Raw genomic sequence first — 26,706 nt, forward strand, 5'->3', positions numbered from 1 at the left:
TTCTCTTTTTAATGCGTCTTATTTTGATGATTACCTACTACTGTACAATTTGGACATACAATTTGGACATACAAAATTCGGTATTCGACATTTTTCGAAAGGAAAAATATGGGGAAAATGATATTATTCATTAGAAAAGGAAACATTTCGATATGAAAGTTGACAAAGACAAATCGTGTAGCTGGAATTCTTTAAATAAAGATTAACTCGATGCATGACACATAGCAGGAGGATTTAATTACTACGACGTAAGCAAGATATTGGTTTCGCTACTTGAAATTCGAGTAGGTAGAATGCGCGAAAATGTGGCTCTAAGCGAGCAGAAGGAAAGTTTTTAATTGGAAGAGGATACGCGAGAGCTTTTCCATTCTTTTTCGGTTGCGTGCGTGGACTGTAACGAAACGCTGACTCCACGATATTTTTATTTTTTACTTTCATTTTGTTGTCTTATATTAAAAGGTAGTAGGTAGATGGTAGTTAGCAGGTAACGCCGATGGAAACTAACAAAGGTAAATCCAAGGAAATGGTTTTGGATGTTTCGAAATAATACGACTCCGTCGGCTATCTGAAACTGTCGGATTGCGTGTCGACGTTTATTTATAATAAGAAGTATAATAATTACTTTTATGTACACACGAGAGACGATGTAACGGGAATTAAAACATTCTTAAATCGAATCGGACAAGTTTCGGCCAGTGGTGTTTTGGCCGAACGTGACCCATACGAGAAAACAATAATATATATATATACAATAATATATATATATATATATTTTTTTTTTTGTATATGCATAATATTCTTCTAATTAGGATCGGTGGCGTAACTTTACGCGCAGGTTCAGGTATTTTCCTTAAAATATGAACGATTAGCACCGGCCTGTTCATATTTCGTTACGTCCAATAAAATTGTTCCTTTTTCTCGTTTATTATTTCATCTAATCCTTCGTTCGCAAAGTTACGCCACCGTCTAACGCATAAACAACTCGACTTCTTCTTCTTATCGTCGAATTCGTAGAATAGACAAATGGAGATTCTTTCTTCGTCGAAGAAGTCAAGTCGTAGAAATACCATACAGGTATTACCGTATACCGCGATTACTTTTTGTGCCAAAATCATATTAAAACGATATATTTCCCTTTTTACCCCACTTTGGCCGTTTAAGCGCGTGATCTGATCAGTCCAAGTTTCCTTTTTTCCTTTAGTTCTACTCGACTCGCAATTGAGAGAGACCGACCCTATGATAGATATCATTATAATAATGTAGATATAAAAATATAATTTAAAGAAATAAACAAAGTAAGAAAAAAAGACAAAGTTTGATAAGAAAATCAAATGACAATATCGTGTCTATTAGTAAGAAAATGAATAAAAGCATCGAATAATAATTGGACGAAGAAGAGTCCCTATCTCGTATCAAAACTTATACGAATGCCCTAATTGTAAGTAAAATTGACGTTTAGAAGAGAGCGCGCGAAGTTCTTCATTCGCGATAATCTTGAGAAATCATTTTTACGATGGCCTTAACAAGATCCGATAGCTATTACAAGCGATGCGATCATAATATTACATAAACAATGTAGAATGAATCTATGTACACGCGTAGATCAAACGCTAGAGACGAGAATTCTTCAAAAGTAATGAAAAAAAAAACAAAAAAAAAAAGGATCTGCATTTGTTCGCATTCATGCGCGTTCCTTAATCCTACATTTGTCTTAACTTAATTGTAGACACCTTCCCTTCCTCGGCGGCCTCTTCTTCATTAAAATGCACCACCATCCTATGCACGCAGAGGAACGAGGAGAAGACGTTCCTGTCTCTGTGTATCGTCGAAAAAAAAGGAAAAATACAAAAAGAAACAAACGAAAATTCATCTATCCTCATATAAAGATTGCGTTGTTTGTTAACGTTTATGCACGCACGCACGCACGCACGCACGCAAAATAATAGCTTTTTGCTTCTTTACTTTTGTTCGGAATAATTTGATTATTTTGCTGCCGAGATAACGCCCAGGATAGATCTCAGAGAGGTATCGCTCGAACGTTCTTCCCCTTCTATCTTCCTCCCCATTACTCGATCCACAAAAGTTCTCGAAACGCTGTAAAAAAAAAATTATCGAGAAACCACAAGTGATAATAATGAAAAACATCTTGCAACAACCCTTTCGATTAATCAATTTTCAAATGGACATTTAACTAGTCTCTAACGAAACAAAACTTTGGAGAAGAAAATATCCTGAATCGTGGGAAGCAATGCGAGGGATTACAATGTTGATCCGATCCGGAAAAGCTGCTTGCCGCGAGCTTAATCTTATTTAAATGCTGACCCCGAATCGACCTCGGCCTTAATATCGTTACAACGCGTAAAACCGCGAGCAGAAAGTCAACGTTACTCTCTTTTATCCTACGAAATAGGCGAATGAAATTTTAATCGAAGTTATTTCAATCGTTCCGCCTAGAAAATATAAAGGTAGAAAAAAAAAGAAAAAAAGAGCTAACGATATAATCGTTTATAGCGGCATCAATCTCGTTATTTTTCCGACGGAGCACGTAATCGCGGTGGTAATCTAGCCGGCGACGCGCAGCCTCAACGACCACGATGATAAACTTGTAACACTTGGGAAACAATGATGTAATAGTTTTTACGAAGGCTTTAACTTTTCAGCTACCGTCGCGCCGTTTATCTCGTTGCACATCTTTCCGCGTAAACGCATTTAAACGAGCCCCGGTCTGCGATGCCCGGTCCTGCTTTAATGAATTTTTATGCTCTGATACACCGTCCGAAATTTAAAACCAGAAAATATTTACCAAATCATTTGTTTTCCATTTGGAAAGGATTTTCGATCGACTCACCGATTTAAGCATTCGATTTATCGATAAAATCGCGTTCAGGTCCAGCAAGCGCCTCCTCGGCGCTGTCGATGTCATAGGTAAACTTCCGGACTGGCCGGGCCCGGTTGTTGTTGTTGTTGTTGTTGTTGCGGGGGTGCTGGTGGTGGCTGCTGCTGTTGTTGTTGCTGAGGATGTTGATTTTGCGATTGATGTTGTTGCTGAGGTTGCGCTTGCGCTTGTTGTTGCTGAGATTGAGGAACTTGCTGTTGATGATGGTTGTGATTATGACTGTGATGATGATTCTGACGAGCCCTCAATATTTCACAACGTTGCTTGTAAAGATCCCGCTCTTGTTGGGTTCGAGCCAGCTCGACTTTTATTCGTTGAAGTTCGTTTTGCAGATTACTATTGGTCGTCTCTAAATCGTGACGTTGTTGCAATCGTTTGCTGCGACAGTTTTGCGCGTAGCCCCGGTTCTTCAAAGTTCGACGTTTTTGCTTCAAGCGGACAACCTTCGCAAGAGGATCGATCGCTTATAACGTTTTCGTTCGTCCACTAATCTGTTATCTAAATTTCTTTTTCTCTCTCTATCTTATTCGCGCAACGATTAATCGCCACCTCGAGAACCCTATAAACTTTCGTATTCTATGCGGACGAATGAATTCTATTAAAATGTTGTTAACAATTTAACGCGACATTGCGATTAAATGAACGTTTCGGAAAATAAATTCGTTTGTTTCTCGAGGTAGTCGAAGATCAGTCGTTTAAAAGCAACAGAGGTAAATTCTGATCGATCTTTCTGTGAAACGCGTAATAGAAAAATAAATGATCAAGCGGTTATTTGATAATACTTCCTCTCGTCCATAAAACGAATTGAATAAAAATACGAAAGCGATCGAGATCTTACCCGTATTACCTTGATCGAATGGTTGAAAAAATGAGAGACCTGACTCACCTCTTCCCGCGGGCAACCGTGGAGGCGTTTGTTCAATTCGCGTACGGAAAGCGACATGAGGAGCTCGTCGTTCATGAGCTCTTCCTGTGAATTGGCAGGTCCACAGCTCGAATAAAGTCCATTGGGAGTTCTGTGAGCAGGACTGGGACCACTGGCACCACAAGAACTGACCGAGCAAACGCTCAACGGCCTACCCGGTTGCATGGGCATCCCTTGCATGCTATCATCCATGCTCTGCATGACACCCCCGCCCGCGGGAAGCATCCCGCCGCCTGAACCTGGACCACCATAGTACTCGATGTGACCGGACATCGTGATGTACCCACCTGCGAGCGATAACGAGTCTCTCTCGTCGTTAAATTCTCTTATCCGATCGCGTTAGCTACTATTCGATCTAGAAAATCGGTCTAGACTAAGATACTCATTGAAGAATACGATTTTCGCGTATCATCGATAACCAAGTGAGATATGTAAGAGGTAAAAAATACGTTATAACCGTGGGGATATATTACCGGGATGCCTGGTGTGTCTCGGCAAATGTTGAAGCTCCTGAAAATGATGATGATTCGGGGTCGACGAGGACCAAGCTTCGTGATGAGGTTCCTGCGCTTGTTCCTGAGGACAATGAGGTCTCAAATCGAGGGGTTCTTGCCTGAGGGATTGAGTAAGCCAGCCCATGCTGACCCCGGGCCCAACTTGCATGTCATCCTGCAATACGGATCCCGGTTGTTGCAAATGCAAGAGGAGTCCACTGCGTTCGCGAGGATCTCGCTCCGCGCGATGCAGCTGCAACGGGGGTGGAGAGGCAGAGACCGGTGGCGTATCCGGCGGGGTGCCTGGATGCGAAAGGGTCGTCAAATGCGGTGCACCACCAGCACCACCGCCGGGTGGTGCCTTTACCAGCACCCCGTGTTGCACTTGTATATGAGGTTGCCCATACAACGGATGGGGTTGTTCTAATTCGTGGGCCGGTGGGGTCAACGGTGCCAGAGCTAGGCCCTGAGCTTGTACCTGTCCTGGAATTTGCACCACGCTTCCGTTCACCATTACGTTCGGCGAACCCATTCGTACCTGAAACCAAAAATTCGATATCGCCGACTGTAATTATTATTATTATCTAAAATATCAAGTATCTATGATATATATACATATATATATATATCGGTATAATCGAGGGAATCGTATCAAATGAATTCTCACGCAATAAATATGTTTAATATCGCACAGTTCAACGGAATCACAGTTGCGTGGAATCGATCGATTTAACGATCGAGAATAAGTTTGCGAGAAAAGAAAATCGTCGAAGTTAATGACGTTACACGCATTAATCGAGCGAGCAGCGATATCGTCATTATCTCTTGAACTTCACTAACGAACTTCAACTTTTATTAATGACACCAGGGAGATAAGGATATAGAAACGTAAATACTCGGACCGACCGGCACGCTGCTGCTGCACCGTCATCGATATTTTCGCGTTATGCAATCAACTTAAAGATTTATTCCTTAACGTTCCGCGAAGAGAAGCACCACGTGTGCTCCGTGTTCGTGCCTTGACGTACGGACGATCCCGCGATCGGCAAATGCACGATGATACTCTCTCTCTCTCTCTCTCTCTCTCCCCCTCGTTCCTCCATTTACTAAGATTTTTTTCCTTTCTTCTTTATAATTTATCGGCAAACACGTTTTTCATTTTTTCAGTGTCCTTTGGAAATCGAGTCTTTTTTTTCTATTTAATAGGAGAATGAAAAAAGCCAAAAGAGGAGGAGCACCTCTCGCTTGACGTCGGCGGGATCGAGATGATCTAGGACAAACTCCTGGACGTATTCCCTCGCTAGGTGGTCCTCGGCTTCCATCTTAACTTCGTCGACCTCGACCTCCACCTCCTGCGCCTCCACCTTCTCTACCGCGTCCGTTGCAGCTGCATACGTGAGCGTCTCCTCGGTGACAGCAGCTATTCCTCCTCCGGTTCCTCCTTGACAACTCGTTGTTGCTTCTAACGTCGTGACCACCTTTCTTGGGGCACCCTTCCTTACAGCCGAAAAGAAAAATAAACTAAAAGAAAAAAAAAAAAACGAGTAGCAGGTAGCTAGCTATCCACGTGAGTCTTTTCGACGATGCACGACGAACAACAACACTTTCCAACGGAAGAACGATTTGTTTCCTCCTTTCCTAGATCACTTGACACTTTTCCTTCAACTTCGATAACACTCTCGAAGCTTCTTCTTTCCCGCCAAATAATAATCCCTTTTTTTCTCAGACCTTTGAGCAAAATTTTTCCTCGTCAAAATAAACGCGGGTGTTGGTACCGAGAGTCGTCGTTATCACTCCGACAAATATTTCGATATTAACACGAGAGATGGGGAAATGGACAAGGAGAGAGAGAGATGGTTAGATAGACAGATAGATGGGCAGATAGAGAGAGAGAGAGAGAGAAAGAGAGAGAAAGAGAGAGAGATAGAGGAAGAAAAAGAGAGAGAGAGAGAGAGAGAGAGAAAGGTATTAAGAGAAAAAAAAAGAGAGGGATGCGCGCCGGCAGAGCAGAGAGATGCGTCGTCGTCGGTGTCTCCGTTATCTGAGTGGTGGCCGATACGCTCGAGCGCAGCGCGCCGCGCCGAACGTGACGGGGGTGACATGACATTGGCGCGCATGTCACTAAGTGACGTCACCTATGGGGTGGGCGTACTCTCTGGGACCACCCCAAACAACTCTCACGAGTTGGGATTCGTTCGGTTGCCGCCATTTGCTCCCGCCCCTTATCTCCAACTCCTTCCATTTTCAACCACTTATTTTCTCCTTTTGTTCTTTTCCTCTTATTTATTTTATTTCCTTCCTTCAAAGCGTTTCTCTTTTCCAAAAACTCCTATATTATATACAAGGTGGGCCCACCACCAACCACCTCTAACTTTGGAACCACTTCGACATCTCTGCAAATGTTAACTTTAATCTAAGAGCCTTGGTTCCTAGATGCACCCTTTCAATTTCCTTCTTTTTTCCCTTCTTGGATTTTTTTTTTTGCAATTGGTCCCCCTCCACCCACTCCCTCCTCGATATTTTCTCAATATGTCGCGGATAAAAACTTGGCAGAAATGTTTTGCCAAAATACGAAGAAAATTGTAGAATTAGTAGAAGCTCATGGGGGTTATTATTCGTAGCAGTAGTTATATTTCGATTGAATAATCGTTTAACGATCCGTCCCCCCATCTTTCTTATTCTTTTTAAGTTTCGCGTAAACGAGGAACGATCAAATTGGGGCGCGAATATTTTCACGCGAGGACAAGGGAGAATGAGAAAATCGCGGACTCGTATCTAAATAGCTTTTCGCAGACGTCCACGGGTCTTAACCTTTAGCACTTCTTCCTACCCATTCCCGAGATGCCACGACTTTAAAATACTTCATGAATATCAAATTTTCCTTATTCGCTGTCGCACCTACCTCTCAAACCCTCATCTTCCTTTCCTTATTTTTATTCTTCCTCTCTTTCCTCTTCTTCTTTCTCGTAAGATACCAACCAAAATTCTTAACCGTTTTACTTCTAATCCTTTACAAAGGTTTAATCGAATCGAACGCAGATAAGATGCGTAACCTCGTCTAAGTAATTTCTCAAGGTAGGAGGGAAGCTTTAAGGTTCTATCCGTACTTTAATCCTAGGAGAAAATAAGGTGACGCCGAAAGAAAAATTCGTAGAAAATGTTGTTGGTCTAGACGGGTCGAATGTTGGCGAGGGTCGAAATAGAAGGAACAACGCCGATAGGATTGGCCATTTTGTTTGAGAGAGGAATTTGTCGACGCTGCACCTCCGACGACATCCTTCGACCCCCCTCCTCCTTCCTCCTAGTACTCTTTTCTTTCGCACGATCGTCGCTTACGATTTCTCAAGGTGTTCGCAAAATTTTCCGTTTCGCGATACCGACAGCTACCTACCTCTTTGTTCGGCTTCAAAAGTCAAATCTAATTATATTACACATGGGGAGAAGGGGGGCTTTTTAGGTACCGATTTTTCCAATGGAAAAATAAATATTTACCTATGAAATGTGTCGAGATGAACAAATAACTTGCAGTAATCCTAAACTGTGAGGTGAAGACGTTCCAGATTGGTCCCTGTAGAAAATCAATTCACAAACGAGAACTAGAAGAAGTAGAAGAAGAAGAAGACAATCGAATCGTTAGATGCAATCGGAACGACGTTTGCTTGATATCTATGTCAGAAGGCGTGATCGATCTTCCTCAAAGGCGAATAAGTTTGCTTGACTTCGCGCCACTATTAAATCTTTATACCGCGAGGTCAAGAGACGCTGATCTATCGTATCGTTTGGATCAGAGGGAAACGTCTGGCATGCCGCGGTAGTATAACCGCGCAACAAACTTTACCGCGAGATTTACGACTGCAATTGCATTCGAAAAGCAGAGACGGACGAACGAACGAACGAATCAAAAGAAAAAGAACTTTGAAATCGGACGAATCGTTCTTTTCATCTTAACTCCAATGCCAATCTTCGAGTCGTTTATCTATCGGCGTTCAAGATTTCGGAAAACTCCTCGCAAAATTACAGGCTTATCCGATCTTTATATATATCTAAACGATAGAAAAGTTGTTCGCGCGAGATTTATTTGATATTAGTCGAGTTTTCAAACTATACGAATGAATCCTGCTAGTGTTATCTTTAAAAATCTAATTAAAGCCGATACTCTCTGACACGAATATTGGTATTTCTCCAAAATGACCTGATAATCGATTACTTTCCAATTTGCCGTGTAGTATTATTTCTTTCACTTCTTTTTACCATGGCTATTGCTCCTTTCGTAGGTCGTCAAAATTAAGTCATCAGCGTAGTACCTAGATGGTACTAAGAAGGTTAAGTTTATGGACGAGTTTCGGGATGATGTCGAGACCAAGGCTATCCTAGGACAAAGAGAGGAGTAAAGGTGGAACAGAGAAATTGGAGGATGGAGGAAGAGAGGAACGGGAGAAAGAAATGGAGGAGGATGGGGATGAGGATGAGGATGAGGATGAGAAGGGTAGAGGAGGAGAAACGAGGGAGAGTGCTGAGCCAGCATAGCCGGCTTGCCAGGCTGCACATCGATACCAAGCAGTCAGCCAGCGAGCCAACCTACCGATGAACCCACCTCTATACTCACCTAACACCCACAACTCTCCCTCTCTCTCTCTCCCTCTCTCTCTCTCTCTCTTTCTTTTCTAAAAGAAGACGCCATCGACGACGATAGGATACAAATTATTGCACAGCGATATGATACAAGAGAAATTCTACGATTTAAGAACGTTCGATATGATCCATCGTAAATTATAACCCGATAAAAAAAATCTATATAATTTATATCTTCTCGTATATATACAGTATATATAGGAAATAGTAGAAACGATGGTTTGCTGTTTATCCAATGAATAAATTATTTCTCGTCGATAGCATTTCGAAAAGTGCCTTCTATCGGCATTTACTATTGGCAAGTATAAAAAACGTTTAGATTGATCAGCTATGTCAATTCGCGTGGGTTAAATATTTTCTTAAAAAATAGACTGCGAGGGCCCGCGAATCGTTGGATAAATTTTAAAAATGTCCTTCAAAAATCTACTTCCAAATGTATTATAATAAAAGGGTACTTCGCCGTAGAAGGTTCCTTCCGGAAGGTCTCGGAAGTCGAACGTTTAGAACGTTAGTCAGGCTTGCATCAATTCTCTTCCTCGTGTTCTTCCTCGAAGATGAATCGAGATAATGCCTCGGATACGATCTCGGAGGTCTATGCGCAAACTGTTGCGGTGATCGAGTGGCCAGAGCCGATATTTCGAAGGAAACGCTACACCCACCCTCGTTCCATTCATGAGCGGATGAAACGAGAAAGAGAGAAAAATACGAAGACACAAACAGGGGAAACACAGGGAAGAAGAGAGAGAGAGAGAGAGAGAGAGAAAGCATTCGAAGGATAATCCTCGAGTCATTTGTCTGGCAACCGTTGAGACGTTCATTTGTTCGCAGTGCGATGACGGATGACACAATGAAGTAGAGATCGTGCGACGGTCTTCGAACGATAGTCGAGAACAACCCTCTCCCTGTAACTCACTCACCCCTACTAGCTTCTACTTTATCTCTCTTTCTCTCTCTCTTTTTTAGGAATCTGTTTGCCGTCGGTGGTTCAATTATTCTCGGATCATCGCTGCTTTGCATCGGCTTCGCGAACAATCGAATCCTCGCTATTTGTGTCGCAGCGATTAAAAACATAACGTTCATTGACAACAGTTTGGTCCTTCTACGTTTTTAAATGGGGGGGGGGGGTGGTTGACAGGGGCTAAGGATCGCAACGGAACGAGACCGAAAGAGTTTTCTTACTGCGATCCCTTTTATTCGACGATGAATATTAAAAATTGCGGGAGGAAATTTCGAAATTGGTATTGGTATTTCTACAACCACCCACGTTTCCATCTCTTTCTCATCCCCCAAGCTAATATATTTAATTGGATAATAAAGCATCCACATGCTACGAGTAAATATTATATAAAGAAATAATCGAGGAAGGCAGCGGCGATCATCACGCGTGACCACGATGCGGAACACGCGAAAATAATACGAAACGGAAGCAAACGCATTTGGTGATTTCCGTTCGGTGCCGGAACTCCCGTCATATTTGTCACTGGAACGTTATCAACGAGCAGCACTTTATTATTTCAGCTCGATAGGTATGAGCAAAAAAAGGAAAGAGACCAAGAAGATCCTTCGGGATTTCAAGAAAGAATCGTACCGCTTCCCTTTTTGAAGTTATACTTTTTTCTTTAGCGCGTGCTACTCAATTTAATAGCCCTTCGTGTTTTTCCCTCTATAAATTCACTTTTTATGTAGCTAATAAAGTAGCTCGATAATATGCGAGATGATCAATATATAATAATACATTTAAATAGAATTTGTGGACTTTGGTCATTTGAACAATTTTGTCTCGGTATTTTGTTTTTTTGGAAAGAGCAACAAATTGTCAATATAATAAGCGATCGTATGTTAATTAATTATATGATGGAATAAAGAAGTTCTTGGTGTCGAGTCACACCTGGCATCTACTATCCATGGTCGTGAGTTCCAGTGACGTCACGTCCGGCAGTATGCAGAATAAGCAGAAATCGTGTAATCGGATTCCGGCGCATTTTGTAGCATACAACTTTGAAAAAAAGAAGAGACACGCGCGTTACGCAAAATACGAATTAATAAAAATGAGCGAACTTTACTAACCAATTTTTGTTGCGAAAGGAATTTCTGCTTGATAAGGGAAAAAGAGTAAGAGTAGGAAGGAAAGGAAATTTATTTAATTTGTTACCATGTCGTGGAGAATTTTTCGATATAATTCTCAATCATGTTAATCGTTGATAACATTATTATTATCAATATTTTGTCGAAAGAAGAATATTTGCATTGGTCTTCCTGTTATAAATAATTTTGTAACATTGTATATGATCCGATGAAAAAAAAAAAAAAAAACAAGAAAAAGCAGCGTTATCTTAGAAACGTTGCATTTATTCAGAGGCTATCTATCTTCTTATCGTAGACTTTAACATTTTTTCTATTATCTTCCTATTAATATACATATATCATTCCACGTGGCATATTTTTTTTATTTCCATTGCAAGGCCGTCATTTTTTTTTCCTACGCGTTAACGCGTTTCGATAGAAACTGAAACTTGGTCTAGGAAAGAAATAAGAAGAGCGGACGCAGCAAGAAAAAATACGAGCAGAGAGAGAGAGAGAGAGAGAGAGAAGAGGTAGGAATCAAGACAAGGGAAAAGGGTTGAGAAAGCAAACATCGTTAATTTGCACGCAGGATGAATCTGGCAAAAGGTCAACATTACCACCGCGGTATGTATATGCTCGGCAAATACTCTGCACTGGACCGTGTAATCCGTTGGTTCGTTCTTCTTCCAGCAGCGAATTTTGCCAGGTCTCGCGCGGCCCTTGCCCTTTTCGGCCGCTGTTAATAGTCTAATTGGCAAATAGATCCCGCTGTTTTCCAATCGGCCGGTCCTACGTATGATAGATCGATATAACTTGAGTTCGCAGCGGGTGTTTCCACGCCGCTTCCCCCTCGCTTTGATCCAACATCTGTGAACGCGATCTAACCAAATTTTATTTATGACACGAACGGATCTTTTTCTGGTCATTAACGATCGTTAATTAAATACCCACGGAGAATATCAAAATCGTAGGACAGATTGCTGAAAATAGAGAAACAGAGTCGAACGATTACCGGACAATAGTTTGTTAGTGGAGATTCAACCTGGATGTATTGTTCTCTCGAAAATGTCTATTCAGCTTTAATCCCGCGAATCGTTCCTTCTCCAATCGAGTAAATCATCAAACGATGTACATGTTTTTTCTAATTCTTTCCAAGCCTTAGCAAACTTTTCAACCCTTATCGTCTTAGGCTCCAAACTTCTTTTCAACTTTCAAAAAGGATAAGGAAATTTATAATCGTTTACGGGTTTTAGTCAAATTATTCGGAATAGTATTTATAAAATTGTTTATTCAATTTTAATCTTATCTATTTCTACAAGAGATACGAGAGTGGCTTATGATAATTAAAATATGATACAAATATGGTACTCTGTCTCTGTTTTCTCCTCCCTATCGCACATAAAAATACGATTAGCTGCGTAAAAGAATTAGGCGAATACGAAAGCTCGCGCAAAGATAGAAAAATCTTTATAATTGATTCTCTTTCTCCCTTTCTCTATATATTATTCCTAACTACTAGGATAGATAATCGATTAATTACACATTTACATGTTCGCTTGCGAGATAAATAATATCGTTGGCTAAGAAAGTCATGTTCTAAAACATTTTTGTGAAAGAAATACAGGACGTATTTTGCCAAATTACATACGAGTAGTATTTTTAGGTTTCTTTGGAGAAAAAAAAACAAACGTAAGTGCATCAATTATCGAGGATCAACCATTTGTCGGTGATTTGTTCTATCTGTTTGGCGAGAATCGGATTTCTAAGACGTATCTTCAACTCGAGCTTTCCTCCTGTTGGCTTCCTCCCTTCCATTAACTGTAACAAAGAAGCCATCGTGTTATAAAATAAAATAACGGTAATAATATTATACTATGTGTTATGATTACAAAACTTACTGGAAACGAATCATGTAAAATGCATTTCATCTCGAGCGGATGCAATTTTACTGTCACGGTACCCAGCAAACTATCGCTTCTGAAAAATCCTCTATAACGATACAAACGTATGAATTCGATTAGAAAAATTTCAATCGTTCGAAAAATGCAGCATTACAATCTTAACGTTGCTACAGCTTGCTCATGAAGACACTCACGTTAGAAAATCTTGTGCAGCATACGAAAGACAGAGAATATTTTTAAGTGAAAATTTTTTTTTTTCTTCTTCGTTATTCAAGAGAAGAGCTTTATCTTTAATCGAAATAATTACTGTCAATGTGTGGTAGGTCACTTGACGATCAAGTTTACGCGATTTGAAATATTTTGAACTTTTTCGTGAGGTATTTAACAATTGCATAAGCATCGAATTGCATCGAATTGCACATCGAATCAATTGAATTAAGCACTTATTTTAAAGCACTATAAGAACAATTATACTTTAAAAGCCCCTTATATGTAAGTCACATTGAGAACAAAATAAAAATAAATCTGTATTTCTTGAGCACGAAAACTTCATACCTTGGATGAGTGCAACACAGGATGGGGTTCAGCGAGCATCTGTAAGCAACGTCCTAATCCATTTACTATAATAATCTAATAATATCGACTAATAAGTATCTTGAAAAATTCTCGGCATCCAAGATTTCGTGTTTTCAAGTTTTAATAACATTCGATATCAATTTAACGACACCTTGGCAATCAATGTTGAAAAAAAAAACATTATAGAGGATTACTAAGTTTAGAAAACTATGGATAGAGATGGGTGAGTAGGAAGCATTTATTTCTAAACAGTGGGAAATGTTTGCTTATTAGGAGCTGCAAATGATAGCTAGTGAATTATTAAACATGCTAATATTATATAACACAATTGTCTTTTACATCTTTAAAACTTTCACGTCTCAATAAAAATAAATAACAAAATTGCAAGAGGAAACAATATTAACTTTACCCTTTTGCCCATACTTGACACTTGAGAGCATGTCGTTTGAATGACCGTTGGCATTGTCGTGAGGTGCGATCTAAGATTCCTGTTATTGGGAAGACAGCTTGGTACTCTGGATTGCAAGTACCTTTAATCGTCGATGTTCTATCTGCAGGGGGATTGTCCGAAGGATAAGGAAACTCAAACATAACATAAGTATCTGCTTCCCGTGCGTAATTGATACCTCTGATTATCGATATCTCAATATCGCTATCGTTCAAGTCTGTACAACTCCTAGAAAGTAAATCAAATGTTATATTTTAGGTGTTATAGTTTTCTAAGAATGAAAACTCATTTCTCGTACTAACTGAACTATCGCATAAGTTTTAGTTTCATAATGATGCAACGGAGGCGGTAAGGAATCGCGTCTTCTAACGCGTAACATATCCAAATCTCGGGTATATCCTAGGGCGAGTCGTTCCCATCTGTTATATCCCGGAACGTCTCCCAATTGTTTCGAATGATCTCTCGTAGAAAGGCACCACTTAAATAAAAACATATAAATATTTCAATTTCGATTATATTTTCCAATATATTCATTGGAATAGGAATTCAATATAATACTTTTATTTGTTTAATTAATTGATTCTCCAAGTTATCGTAAATTTGTTCATCGCTTCCACCAGATTCCTCCAAACAGTCTTCGCTATTGACCAATTGAAAATTTTCATCTGTTTGACCCGTTAAACCGTGCGCACTAAGTTCCATTTTAGCAACCGGTGACAAAGGTATAGAATTCATATCAACTGGTAAACCAGCTATACTAGCTTGAATCAATGGCTGTATTCCTTTCGCTTGTCTTAAATAATCGCGCGCCAATTCTAAATCTCCATCTTTTTTAGCTTTTAACGCGGCCTGTTTTAATTCGTGTTGACGTTGCTGCAACTGTATCATCTGTTTATCTGCCCGTGTAGTAGCGTGCTTTTGATTTTTATTTACTACTTGAAAGAAGAAATATATATAATAATAATTAAACATTAAGGAAGAGAAAAAGAAATCTTCGAGTTCTTGTTATAAGTGTGTAGAATTCGTGAAGAAATTGGCCGTATGGTTGACTGGACCGGAACTCGAACCCGGATCTTTATCCAGAGCCTTTCGGTAAACCTCTTCGCGAATGTCTATTTATTTTCAATGGAGGTGCTCGTTTTCCGCGTAAATACTTAAAAGCAAACAATTAAATATAATTATAGACAAATACCTTGATTTCTTCTCGGAGGTGGACTTGGCACACCTATTCCGGATGTTCCTTCCGAATTAGATTCTAATTTAGATTTGTCATCTTCTTTCTCTCCTTCTGTCACAGGCACACCAGCAGACTGAGTACTTGTAGAAAGTGGTGAAAATCCTGGTGGAGTAGGAAGTTCATCTAGAGGCACGGGTCTTCCGCGTGCGTGATTTTTAAGTGCTTCCTCGAACTGCTTGCAAATACGACCATATCTTCGAGCTTTAGAAGAATTTCCTTCGGTTTCTGCTGCTGCTTTCGTTCGTTTGTATACTTCAAGACGCTCTTTGAGAGCGCTTTCTATATCTTCTATTCCATATCTTTGTTCCAATACCCCATCATCCATTTTATTTGCAGCCGGTGTATCTGGTTCGGCATGTTGTTGAATTTCTACGTCTTCTTTTTCAACCGATCGTGATGCAGGATCTACAGCTGATGCAGAAGGCCCAATTGGCGTAGGTGGCATATCGGATAAATCAATCGCTTCTCCAGCATTAATTGCCGCAACAACTATATCAAATTGTTTAGCAATTTTTACATATTGCATAGCCTCTTGCATATTACCAGCTTTTTTCCATGCAAGTGCAGCAACCTTATATTCCTGCTGTCGTTTCTTTAACAAAGTTAATGCTTCCTGATCGATTTGAACAACTGGAGCAGCTGGTTCAGCTGGAGCAGATTCTGAATCGGCATCATGTTCAAGACTAGGCGGGGAAGGATTCTCTTCTGGCATTTTAGAGGATACATCGTTGTCTATAATAGATGTAGAAATAAAAATTGGTAGATTCTTTAAAGGTAGACAATATACTAATAAGTCAAATAATACCTGTAGGTTGTTCTGTGGATTCAGAAGTAGCTGAAGGAGGTAAAGGAGGTGGAACATCAGCTTCATTTATAGCAATACCTGACTGAGCGTCCTTTAAAAGCTGTTGCAACGTCTTAACTCCTCTACCAAATCTCCTAGCTTTACTAGTTTCATTTTGTTGTTTTGCTTTCTTCTCAGCTTTTTGATAAAGAGTTAGTCTATCTTGCAGTAATTGTAATTTATCGTCTATAGGACTATCATTTGCCTTGTCAAGATTATTTTCAGAAATTTCTTCTTCAGGATGTACTTCTTCGTCCGACAAAGTAGCCTCATTCTTGGTAATCATATTGAGTTCTTCCTGTTGCGAAAAAGTTCTTGCACATAATTGTGCGAATAAAACATATATTTAAACAACAATTATATATTAAAGTGGTAAAAGTTGTATGTAATTGTACATACCAATAAATCTGGATCATCTTCCCCATCGGATACATCCTCATCTATATCTTTTATACTTTCAGATACCATTGCGTTTAGTTCGGATGAATCTACCCTCTGAACTATTATGATAATAAGTACATTGATATAAATTACATTGACGGTTCAAAATTAACATTATGACGTCCGGCGACACCACAATGGTGTCATACCGCGAAGTGTTGCTCAACGGCCAGTGGCCCCACAGTTGTGCCATGCACAAAGCGTAGTTCTACACCCGGCGACATGCAGTTAGAATACGGCCGGGCGTACACTAAGTAATCCGAAATAGCGCTGCCGGCGCCAAGCGAAGAAATTTTTTCGAAACGCCCGGACGTCAAATGTTAATATGAACAATAAAGGAATATTGAATCTTACTTTTAGGCTTTTGTTTTCGCATTACATTACTGTTATTTGTTAAGGCAGCCAATTCTGCTTCCAAATCTTCGTCATCTTCATCTTCTACAGAAGCTCCAAGGTCGTCAAAATGATCAGGTACTTGGAATATTCCATACTTCAAATAAAAATAGTATTATTAATAAAAGTCAAGTGAAATATGAAAAGTGTATTATGAATAGGTATATGCTAATATGTATTATTAGTGAGATTTACCTGTTCAAGATTTCCAGACCTGGATTGCCTCTTTGGCTCTTTCTTTTTACCAAACATATTGAAATATTCCTCTAAATAAGAAAAATACTGACAAAAGTAGAAATCCGTCGACAAATCACTAAATTATCAATGATCGTACTTGTATCAATGATAACAATACAAAAATATTTGTTGCACCTGTCATCCGTGTTCATGCAATAAAGTCACTATAACTTATCGATATATCGTAAGCTATCGACATATAAGCAATCGATATATCGTACACTATACATAATCGACTTACATTTGCGTCACGAGTGCATGAGTTATTTAGATTAGAGTCAAGCCATGTGCTAGATGAAAACAAAGTTTTATAACCTTTAAAAAATCTTCCTTAAAATGCAGAAATATCAGGAAAAACGTTTGACTCCAAAACACTTGGATCCAAAATGTTTAACATTTTCAGTTTTTACAACAGAAGATATAGAAAAGTTGAGTGTTATGAAAATTAGAACTCCTCTGTCATTCAATATATTGGGCCACCCGTTGAAAGGTGGTTTATATGATCCAGCACTAGGTAATTTCACATTCTTTAAGTCTATATCATTTACTTATATCACATAATTGTAGTATTAAAAACATTCTATTTAATCTGTAACTACATTAACGTTTATCTAATTACAGGACCTTTGCTTGAAAGTTCAGATCCTTGTGCAACATGTGGTTCTACGGTATACAAATGTCCTGGTCATTTTGGTCATATAGAATTACCAATGCCCACTGTTAATCCATTATTCCATAAAGCATTATTTTTGTTGATTAAGTTATCTTGTCTGAACTGTTTTACTTTACAAATCCCAACGCATATAAAGATGTTGCTATGCGCAAAACTAAAGATCCTAGAAATGGGCTTACTCAGCGACATAGATAGTTTGGAAGAAGAAATAAATTCTGTTACATCAAAGTCACAAGATATACCTGAATCCGATCTGGTATATATTCAAGATATAATAGAAACTTATATACGCAATCTCATTAATAAAACAAAATATATACCCAACGCTCAATCCAACAGAACTGTGCTGAATACAAAAAATATTAATGCTCAGCGGCATATGTACATTGATAGCATACTAAAAAAATACACCGTTGGAAAAATTTGCATCAACTGTCAGGAAGCTATACCTAAAATAACAGTTTTAAAAAATAAAATTATGACCACTAAAACCAGCGATGCCAATTTTACATCAACAAATATGATGTCGAGTATGGTAGTTCATAAATTGGAAACTGTCATTATAATGCCCGATCAGTCAAAAGAATACTTGAGAAAGTTATGGCAAAATGAGGAAGATTTTATTAAAATAATTATTCCTTGTTTAAATAACGTCAAAGCAGAGTATGCGACAGATGTATTTTTTTATGATGTCATACCGGTTTTGCCACCCATAGTAAGACCCATAAACTTTCTTCATGGACAAATGATCGAACATCCTCAGAGTCAAGTATACAAAAGTATCATACAAGACTGTCTTATTCTTCGGAATATCATACAGTATATTCAAAATGGTAACACTAATCAACTTCCAGAAGAAGGAAAAATGGTTTTTGATCAAATAAAAGGTAGTACGGCTGTAGAAAAGCTACACTATGCGTGGCAAATGTTACAAACAAATGTAGATCACTTAATGGATAGAGAATTAAATAGAACTCCAGATTCCGCAAATTGTCTTGGACTGAAACAAGTTATTGAAAAAAAGGAAGGTATCATAAGAATGCACATGATGGGGAAAAGAGTTAACTACGCGGCACGTACCGTTATTACACCCGACCCAAACTTAGATATCGATGAAATCGGTGTTCCGGAAATTTTTGCACTTAAATTGACTTATCCTATTCCCGTAACACCCTGGAATGTATTGGAATTGCGAAAGTTGGTTTTAAATGGACCAAATGTTCATCCAGGAGCAGTTATAATAGAAAACGAAGATGGATCTGTTCAACGCCTTAGTCCTATCGACGCAACTAAAAGAGAAGCTGTCGCAAAACGTCTTTTGCCGAGCAGCGATAAAGCTAATCGGTTTTTTAAGGGTATTAAAGTCGTTCATAGACATCTTCAAAATGGTGATATACTTTTGATCAATCGCCAACCAACATTACATAAATCTAGTATAATGGCTCACAAGGCACGCATTTTAAAAGGGGAAAAAACGTTGCGTCTTCATTACGCTAATTGTAAAAGTTTTAATGCAGATTTTGATGGCGACGAAATGAATGCGCATTATCCACAAAATGAACTCGCAAGAAGCGAAGGGTACTTTATCGCAAATGTATCTAATCAATATCTTGTACCAAAAGATGGTACTCCTTTGAGTGGGCTTATACAAGATCACGTAATTTCTGGGGTTCGTTTAACGATGAGAGGTCAGTTCTTTAATCGAACCGATTACATGCAATTAGTTTATTGCGGATTGGTGGGACATAAAGGAGATTTGAAATTGTTACCACCTAGCATTTTGAAACCTATCCCATTATGGTCAGGAAAGCAAATAATATCAACTGTTCTTATTAATATTATTCCCCCGAATACTGCAAGGATTAATTTAAATTCCACAGCAAAGATTAATGTTAAACAATGGCAAACTAATAAAGCTCGCCAGTGGAAATGCGGTACCGAATTTACAAGTCCTGAACAAATGTCAGAAGCAGAAGTTATTATAAGGAATGGCGAACTTTTATGTGGCGTACTTGACAAAATGCATTATGGTGCAACACCATATGGTCTGGTACATTGCGTTTACGAATTATACGGAGGATCGTATTCTAGTAAATTGCTAAGCGCATTTGGCAAACTTTTCCAAGCATTTTTACAACGAGAAGGTTTTACTCTTGGTATAGAAGATATTTTAGTCGTACCAAAAGCAGATATGAAACGTAAAGAAATTATCTCGGAAAGTAGAACGTTGGGAGAAGATATACAAAAGAGTCTATTGGAAATGCCGGCTGATACGCCTTCGGACGTATTATCGTCTAAAATAGAAGAATCTTATTGGGCTGAGCCTAAATTTCGTACTCAAGTCGACCGAAAATATAAGCATGTATTAGACGTCTACACTAATAATATTAACAAAACGTGCCTACCAGCAGGGCTTTTGAAAAAGTTTCCCCACAATAATTTACAATTAATGGTACAATCCGGAGCCAAAGGATCTATGGTAAATACTATGCAAATTTCGTGTTTGCTCGGGCAAATAGAACTGGAAGGTAAAAGACCGCCGTTAATGATAAGTGGAAAAAGTTTACCAAGTTTTCCTGCCTATGATCCAACACCAAGAGCAGGAGGATTCATTGATGGCCGTTTTATGACAGGGATACGTCCACAAGAGTTTTTTTTTCATTGTATGGCCGGTAGAGAAGGCTTGATCGATACTGCAGTCAAGACTAGCAGATCTGGGTATCTGCAAAGATGTCTTATAAAGCATTTAGAAGGTTTAGTTGTCAATTATGATTCTACCGTTAGAGATTCCGATGGTAGCTTGATTCAAATTTATTATGGCGAGGATGGTCTCGACGTACCAGCCTCAACGTTTTTAAAAAAAAATCAAATGGACTTCTTAGTAGATAATAAAAACGTTATTGTCGATCCAAATCTGGTAAGAAATTTAAAACAAGATTCCAATTATGAATCTACTTTAAAGTCTGTAAAGAAAATTAAAAAATGGTCAAAAAAGCATGGCAATTCGTTGAACACAAAGAGAAGAAATGAATTTTTCATATTTTCCGGAGAAAACTATAATCCTAATAGCTCGAAATCGAAACGTATCGATGGAAATAGTGGAAGAAGTAAAGGAACTCTGTCGTTGTTAAGAAAATGGATAAGGATGGACGAAGAAACGAAAAAATCATATAAAAAGCAGTGCGTCAGATGTCCAGACCCTTTAATTTCCAAATTCAGACAAGATACAGAATTTGGGGTACTTTCGGAAAGATTGGAAAGCTTAATGGACGAATATATGTCGAATAAATCTTCTGGATCTAACGGAAAAATCGAAAAGAACGAATTGAGAGATCTTTTGTGGATGAAAGTAATGAAATCTGTATGCCCACCGGGTGAACCAGTTGGCTTGCTAGCGGCACAATCCATAGGAGAACCATCCACTCAAATGACGCTAAATACATTTCACCATTCAGGACGTAGTGAAATGAATGTTACCTTGGGTATTCCGCGATTACGTGAAATTTTGATGATGGCTTCGAAAGTTATCAAAACTCCCTCTATGGAAATTCCTTTCAAAAGGGATTTGCACAATCTCAGCAAACAGTCTAATAAATTACGTCAAAAATTGACGAAATGTATATTGACTGATGTTTTGGAAAGTATTAGAATTGACAGAGAAATGGAACAGTTACCGCATAGACGACTCGTTCATACGTTACACATTGAATTTCTACCTCATAAATATTACAAAAGCGAATTTTGCGTTAATCCAAAAAGTATTATTGACAAAACCGAACAAATGTTTTTTAAAGCATTGTTTAAAGAAATAAAAAAGACTAAATTAACTGGTAATCTAATACACGTCGAAGAAGAAAAGAAACAAGGAAACAACGAAGATGCTTTATTAGACGAAGATGAGCCTGAAGATGAGCCAAAGGAACCTAAGGCAACTGTTAAGAGAGATTTTGGAGAACAACACGAATCGTCCGACGAGGAAGAAGTTGCGGAAGATGCAGATGCTACGGTCAGACGAACGATGTCCCGACACCAAGAAAATCAAGAGTATGAGGAAGATACGGAAGATGAAGTAGAAAATGGTAATGAAAAAGATGACGATAATGATTTCGTAGAAATGAAACCCGATGAAACGAGGAACGAAGATAGCAAGGTGGAAGAACGAGAAGAAGATGACGAGAGTTTAGAATATCAAAATAGTGATGCGAAAGATACACAAAAGAGACGTCAAAATGTATTGAAAACGTATTTGTATGCACTGGAATACGAATACGACCAAGTCAAATCGCTATGGTGCACATTCAAATTTTGGGTTAATAATTTATACTGTCATTATAATATATATATATATGTTAATAGTATACGTTTCGTATTACTAAAATTAGACATTTTGCATTACAGTTGCCACTTAGGATGATCAAGATAGATCTGCCGACAATTATTAGAAAAGCAGCAAGTAAAGTCACTCTCTGGGAAACTCCTAATATAAGGAAAGCATTTACTATTGAAGGTTCCGATGGAGAAACTATTCTTAAAACTGATGGATTAAATATAATAGTAAGTAATCGTTTACGACGAAAAATAAAAAGAAAAGAAAAAAATAGATATATTATAGGATATATCCTAACGCATGCTTGATTTCGTCTCTTTTTTGTTTCTAGGAAATGTTCAAGTACAATGAAATTTTAGATTTATCTAGATTATATTCTAACGACATTTACGGAATTTCGCAAACTTATGGCATCGAAGCTGCTAATAAAGTAATAATAAGAGAAGTTAAAGATGTATTTAAAATGTATGGAATAACGGTAGACTTTAGACATTTGTCTCTAATTGCCGATTACATGACGTTTGATGGTTCATTTAAACCTCTTAGTCGCAAAGGAATGGACGATTCTGCCTCTCCTTTTCAACAAATGAGTTTCGAAAGTTCTCTAAACTTTTTGCGAAATGCTACGTTGCAAGGTGATAACTCATCTTCTTTTTTTCTTTCTTTCTTTATTCGATTACAAAGAAATATTATAAATGATCTTGCGTTTTAATTTTCAGGAAAAAAAGATGATTTAAATTCGCCATCCAGTCGATTGATGCTTGGACAACCATGTAAGTCGGGTACAGGTGCATTTTCTTTATTAGCAAAAATACATTAAAAATATTTCAATACATTTAACGTTACTTAACTCATGAAAGAAACCTTTTTATTGCCATTTAATGGAATCTATCTTGTAAGCTGACTAAATTAATCGCGTAATATTTGACGCGAGTAATGTAAATGTTGTATAAAGAATATAAACATTTTTCTAATATTACAGCAAATAAGTTTTGCCTATGAAGGTTCATAAAAACCATGCTTAATTTGTACATATTGTAAGCCGAGTACACTTTATTTCGCAAAATAGATATACAAATGGGTAAAAGATATAACGTGTTACGGAGAAAATTTTGTTGAGATGTTATACCATTGCATTTGAATTAATAGAAAAGAAGACTATATATATATATACATATATATATAAATATATATAGTATTCAGATTACGATATAATATTTGTGTGACTCGTGCGTGCATATTATTGTTATGCGATAGATTATTTAGCTTAAAAATACAACACATCGAACCATTCGTTTTTATCTATTTGTGAGTTTGGATCGTGCTTAACAACAAATCGTAATTAGCACCAGAGAATTTTTCCAACTAGAACAAAGAATATTGAAAAGTACAGTAATAATACATTGTAATATTTCATTCGAACTACATTAACCGTTTGCGGAGGAAATGATACGAATATGGGTTCGAACTCAGAGCAGCTTTTTAATTATATTACGCGTCGTTGATCGTCCGCCGCAAAGGGTTAATAATTATTAATAATACGTTTGGTACAAGGAATGTTACATAGATTCTGTAATCGTGCTTAATATAAATGAAACAATATATTTTATAAATTTATACGTACCACTTTGCCTTCTTTGATAAAAACGAAAGTAGGCATGTTGGTTATTTCGTACTTGCTAACTATATCTTCACATTCCTCGACATCGACTTTAAGGAAAATGACGTCCTCTCTTTCCTAGAACCAATGAACACTTATTGTACGTCATTTGCTAGAGACGGAAAATAATTTCCTATCGGTTAAATTAATGTACCTCGGCTAATTCCTCGATCTTCGGTCCGATTATTTTGCAAGGACCGCACCATGTCGCGTAAAAATCGATTACAACTAAAGTTTTGCCAGCCTTTTCCAATTTTGCATCCAAATCTGCCTGCAAGTATAAAACAAATAATACTTTTTATCTAAATAAACGAGTGGGTGTACATAGGGCTAAAGGGATAAATTGAATAGAAATCAGTTTGCGATAAGTTATCAAACACTTGATAAATTAATATCTTCAATTCAAATAATTTATATTTGTGTTAAAAGTCTCGCTTTGTTGTGATCATGCGGTTTTTAAAAGATCTCGATAAATAATTTCACCAGATAGCATTGAGATCGAATTAGGAAGGAAAATAGGTGGCAGCAAGTAACAATGATGATATCATAAAACAATCTCGATTAAATCTCTTGCGACATAGATACGTAATATTACGTTAATACTACTAGTCATCGTGGGGAGTCCCTAGTCAACGTGCATAATTATTGATTACATTATTAGCGTTTGAGGAGGAATAACGAAAGAAATGCATTGGATAAAATCGAGTTGGTTTGCACATGTTTGCGGGTAAATTGAATATATCAGAACGACATGTTTTTTCTCATTTTGAAGATCGATCGATCGAAGGCCAGTTCCTGCCACGTAAAAGCATGATATAATCATGCTAAAGTATGTCACCATTGCCGCCTCGATGAGATGCATCCGCTTTTTTCGTTTTTCCAAGGTTATGCCATTACCTGCCGCCCATATACCACGTTCTTTCCTTCTTTCGCGCGAAAATGCGAAAAATAATAAATGATATATTAAAAGTACTTACGGAGCTTTCAACGTGTTCAACGGATTTCACCATCTTGCTATTTTTTTAGGTAGTATTGTTCCTTTGTAAAAGTACGTTCGAAGCAGCTAAGTTTTCGGAATAGACTGACCGACCGCGTTCTATGATGGAACGAAGTGAAACCTCGCGTGTCGCTCTACACTTTTCTCTTTTTCTCACACTTATGTGTACAAGTATATATGTATAAGCGTAATCTTTCTTCCTCTTTCCTCCGAACACGAATGAAGGAAACCGGTAAGTGGAAGGAGCGTGATTAGGGCGAGGCATAAATGCGCGCGAAGCTTCGCGAGAATTATCCAAGTTGGACAACACAATAAAAAGATTAATCGCTCTAATAGCTTTTCGGTTATTCCTAGAAATTCCTTATCGATTATAGCTATTATTTTTGTATAATATATGCGTATTTTTCTTTCTTTTATATTTTCTTTCTCTCCCTCCTTTGCCGATGACTCTTGAAAATGATTGGTAAGTTTCCTTTCTATTACAAGCGCGGGATTTTTAAATGAACGGAAAAAAGAACATTCCATTGTCTGTTCGCTGAAAGCATTGTTATAAAGAAAGACATGAATCGATCATTAGTTGGGGTTCTTCACGAAGGATAAGTTTGGATTCGGAGAAAGAACTCGTCACTCTTCTCTCCTACTTCTTCTAGACATTCACAGATTCATAATGCTCAAAAATGCATGCTGATCTCATGGATGTTCGAGAATGAAACACTTGAAACATGATGAGTAAAATATGTGAAACGCGTTCTTCGTTCATTCTTAGCTTCGCTACAATTAGTCGAGACTAATCGGCTACGTGATAGATTGCATTAAGTTAGTTATGACGAGTATACGCGCTTTTGTTACAACTAACAAATATTGTGGAAGACAATGAATAGGACATATTTTGAACAAATGTATATAAGTAGAAAGAACGTTCGTTCGTTCGTACGTTCATCGAAATTTATGCACAAAACAGCTTAAATTATCTCTTTTCAACTTTATTATAAATGCATCGATTACATCACACATAACATGTGCTGCAAATAATATTATTTTTGGATAATGTCTGCAAAAAGAAGATATTTTTAATGTTTACAAAATGGATCAATCTTTTAATAGATTTAGGATTTGTTGCAAATGTTCCGGGGAAACCGGATTTCCAATAAAAATATTAAAAATTAGGCTGATTTAAAAAAACAATCGTTAATAGTACAAGCGTCGTCATCGAGTAGTTGGAAGCCATAACTAAAGTATTCCTAAAACGACTGTTTAGTGGCATCTAGCGTAACAATATGAAGGAGGATTATTAGAAATTATCTACGTTACCAACAAATAGTTCCTATCATATTTGCTACTTTATATTGGCTAAAGAATACAGAAGTACAAAGAAGTTCAAAAGTCCACTTTTTTCCTAATTAGATTCATTTTTGTTTCTATCTGGATCACCAGTGAGCAATAGTAAGTACTTAACGCGACGACAGTACAATACAATCAGAGAATACAGTATTCTTTGATAACGATTAAATACCCGTGCACGTGTGAGAAGACTGCATTCATAAAATGCAGGGTATGTCGCAAATAAATTATATTTCGCATGTATGTACGGTGAATATTTTCATTTTGATGTAATTATTTTAATGCTCCTGCGCAGTGATGACTTAGTATTTTACCCCCGAAGTCATCACTGCGCAGGAACACTAAAATAATAACATTTAAATGAAAAAAATGCTAAAATCAGTTTTATAATCTTAAATCTTAGTAATTAGGTGCATTATCTCCTTTATACACATGCGCAACATTCGGAAGGTCCTGCAAACAACTTTCTCCAAAAGAGAACTTTAACTAAGAACAATAACTCATTTCAACGGTGGATTTCGAGGAGAACGGATCACAGAACATATACTCCGAGCTTTTATACTACGATAGACATTTGCAACGATTAATTAACAATTATTTCAATGCACTAACACATTTTA

The 26,706-nt window shown here is 37.8% G+C and overlaps 4 protein-coding genes across 9 annotated transcripts; 1 reads left to right on the forward strand and 3 right to left on the reverse strand.

Annotated features, from left to right (window-relative positions):
- Window positions 1-562: 562 nt before the first annotated feature.
- LOC106791263 (hybrid signal transduction histidine kinase B-like) lies at window positions 563-5,869 on the reverse strand. 3 transcript variants are annotated; one of them, XM_014756782.1, is made up of 5 exons: window positions 5,554-5,869; window positions 4,295-4,853; window positions 3,783-4,108; window positions 2,849-3,339; window positions 563-2,094 (listed from the first exon to the last, which is right to left on the reverse strand). In XM_014756782.1, the coding sequence occupies exons 1-4, from the start codon at window positions 5,635-5,637 to the stop codon at window positions 2,920-2,922; spliced, it is 1,389 nt and encodes a 462-aa protein (XP_014612268.1). In that variant the 5' UTR covers window positions 5,638-5,869; the 3' UTR covers window positions 563-2,094; window positions 2,849-2,919. The 3 variants fall into 3 exon arrangements, with proteins under 3 accessions (XP_014612268.1, XP_014612267.1, XP_014612266.1); XM_014756781.1 differs by having other exon boundaries at window positions 3,774-4,108; XM_014756780.1 differs by lacking the exon at window positions 5,554-5,869 and adding an exon at window positions 4,983-5,449 and having other exon boundaries at window positions 3,774-4,108.
- A 6,416-nt stretch (window positions 5,870-12,285) lies between these two features.
- LOC106791253 (coiled-coil and C2 domain-containing protein 1-like) lies at window positions 12,286-17,260 on the reverse strand. 4 transcript variants are annotated; one of them, XM_014756766.1, is made up of 11 exons: window positions 17,047-17,260; window positions 16,813-16,948; window positions 16,417-16,517; window positions 15,979-16,315; window positions 15,129-15,905; window positions 14,495-14,868; window positions 14,239-14,414; window positions 13,898-14,164; window positions 13,468-13,506; window positions 12,910-13,000; window positions 12,286-12,829 (listed from the first exon to the last, which is right to left on the reverse strand). In XM_014756766.1, exons 1-11 carry the CDS (start codon window positions 17,101-17,103, stop codon window positions 12,710-12,712), a joined length of 2,475 nt encoding a protein of 824 aa, XP_014612252.1. In that variant the 5' UTR covers window positions 17,104-17,260; the 3' UTR covers window positions 12,286-12,709. The 4 variants fall into 4 exon arrangements, with proteins under 4 accessions (XP_014612252.1, XP_014612251.1, XP_014612253.1 ...); XM_014756765.1 differs by having other exon boundaries at window positions 14,495-14,871; XM_014756767.1 differs by lacking the exon at window positions 13,468-13,506 and having other exon boundaries at window positions 14,495-14,871.
- Window positions 17,261-17,306: 46 nt separating this feature from the next.
- Window positions 17,307-23,234, forward strand: LOC106791252 (DNA-directed RNA polymerase I subunit RPA1). The gene is made up of 5 exons (XM_014756764.1): window positions 17,307-17,602; window positions 17,710-22,070; window positions 22,160-22,315; window positions 22,420-22,723; window positions 22,808-23,234. Exons 1-5 carry the CDS (start codon window positions 17,425-17,427, stop codon window positions 22,906-22,908), a joined length of 5,100 nt encoding a protein of 1,699 aa, XP_014612250.1. The 5' UTR covers window positions 17,307-17,424; the 3' UTR covers window positions 22,909-23,234.
- LOC106791255 (thioredoxin-2-like) lies at window positions 23,110-25,096 on the reverse strand. The gene is made up of 4 exons (XM_014756769.1): window positions 24,726-25,096; window positions 23,903-24,019; window positions 23,713-23,826; window positions 23,110-23,453 (listed from the first exon to the last, which is right to left on the reverse strand). Exons 1-4 carry the CDS (start codon window positions 24,756-24,758, stop codon window positions 23,391-23,393), a joined length of 327 nt encoding a protein of 108 aa, XP_014612255.1. The 5' UTR covers window positions 24,759-25,096; the 3' UTR covers window positions 23,110-23,390.
- Between the last annotated feature and the right edge of the window lie 1,610 nt (window positions 25,097-26,706).

Source organism: Polistes canadensis, unplaced genomic scaffold, assembly GCF_001313835.1.
Source record: "Polistes canadensis isolate GaletaPanama2010 unplaced genomic scaffold, ASM131383v1 scaffold_293, whole genome shotgun sequence".
NCBI lineage: Eukaryota > Metazoa > Arthropoda > Insecta > Hymenoptera > Vespidae > Polistes > Polistes canadensis.

Excerpts from the sequence above, each read along its gene's own strand:
- LOC106791263 (XM_014756781.1), bottom strand. The coding sequence starts at position 5,637 with ATGGAAGCCGAGGACCACCTAGCGAGGGAATACGTCCAGGAGTTTGTC. Across the intron at positions 4,854-5,553 it reads CCGCCGACGTCAAGCGAGAG|GTACGAATGGGTTCGCCGAA; the intron begins GTGCTCCTCCTC and ends TTTTGGTTTCAG. Across the intron at positions 3,340-3,773 it reads CGCGGGAAGAGGTGAGTCAG|GTTGTCCGCTTGAAGCAAAA; the intron begins GTCTCTCATTTT and ends CCTCTTGCGAAG.
- LOC106791253 (XM_014756765.1), bottom strand. The coding sequence starts at position 17,103 with ATGTTTGGTAAAAAGAAAGAGCCAAAGAGGCAATCCAGGTCTGGAAAT. Across the intron at positions 16,518-16,812 it reads GCGAAAACAAAAGCCTAAAA|TTCAGAGGGTAGATTCATCC; the intron begins GTAAGATTCAAT and ends TTATCATAATAG. Across the intron at positions 14,165-14,238 it reads AAAACTTATGCGATAGTTCA|GAGTTGTACAGACTTGAACG; the intron begins GTTAGTACGAGA and ends TTTACTTTCTAG.
- LOC106791252 (XM_014756764.1), top strand. The coding sequence starts at position 17,425 with ATGCAGAAATATCAGGAAAAACGTTTGACTCCAAAACACTTGGATCCA. Across the intron at positions 17,603-17,709 it reads TTTATATGATCCAGCACTAG|GACCTTTGCTTGAAAGTTCA; the intron begins GTAATTTCACAT and ends ATCTAATTACAG. Across the intron at positions 22,316-22,419 it reads CTGATGGATTAAATATAATA|GAAATGTTCAAGTACAATGA; the intron begins GTAAGTAATCGT and ends TTTTGTTTCTAG.
- LOC106791255 (XM_014756769.1), bottom strand. The coding sequence starts at position 24,758 with ATGGTGAAATCCGTTGAACACGTTGAAAGCTCC. Across the intron at positions 24,020-24,725 it reads TTGAACACGTTGAAAGCTCC|GCAGATTTGGATGCAAAATT; the intron begins GTAAGTACTTTT and ends TTATACTTGCAG. Across the intron at positions 23,827-23,902 it reads AGATCGAGGAATTAGCCGAG|GAAAGAGAGGACGTCATTTT; the intron begins GTACATTAATTT and ends CATTGGTTCTAG.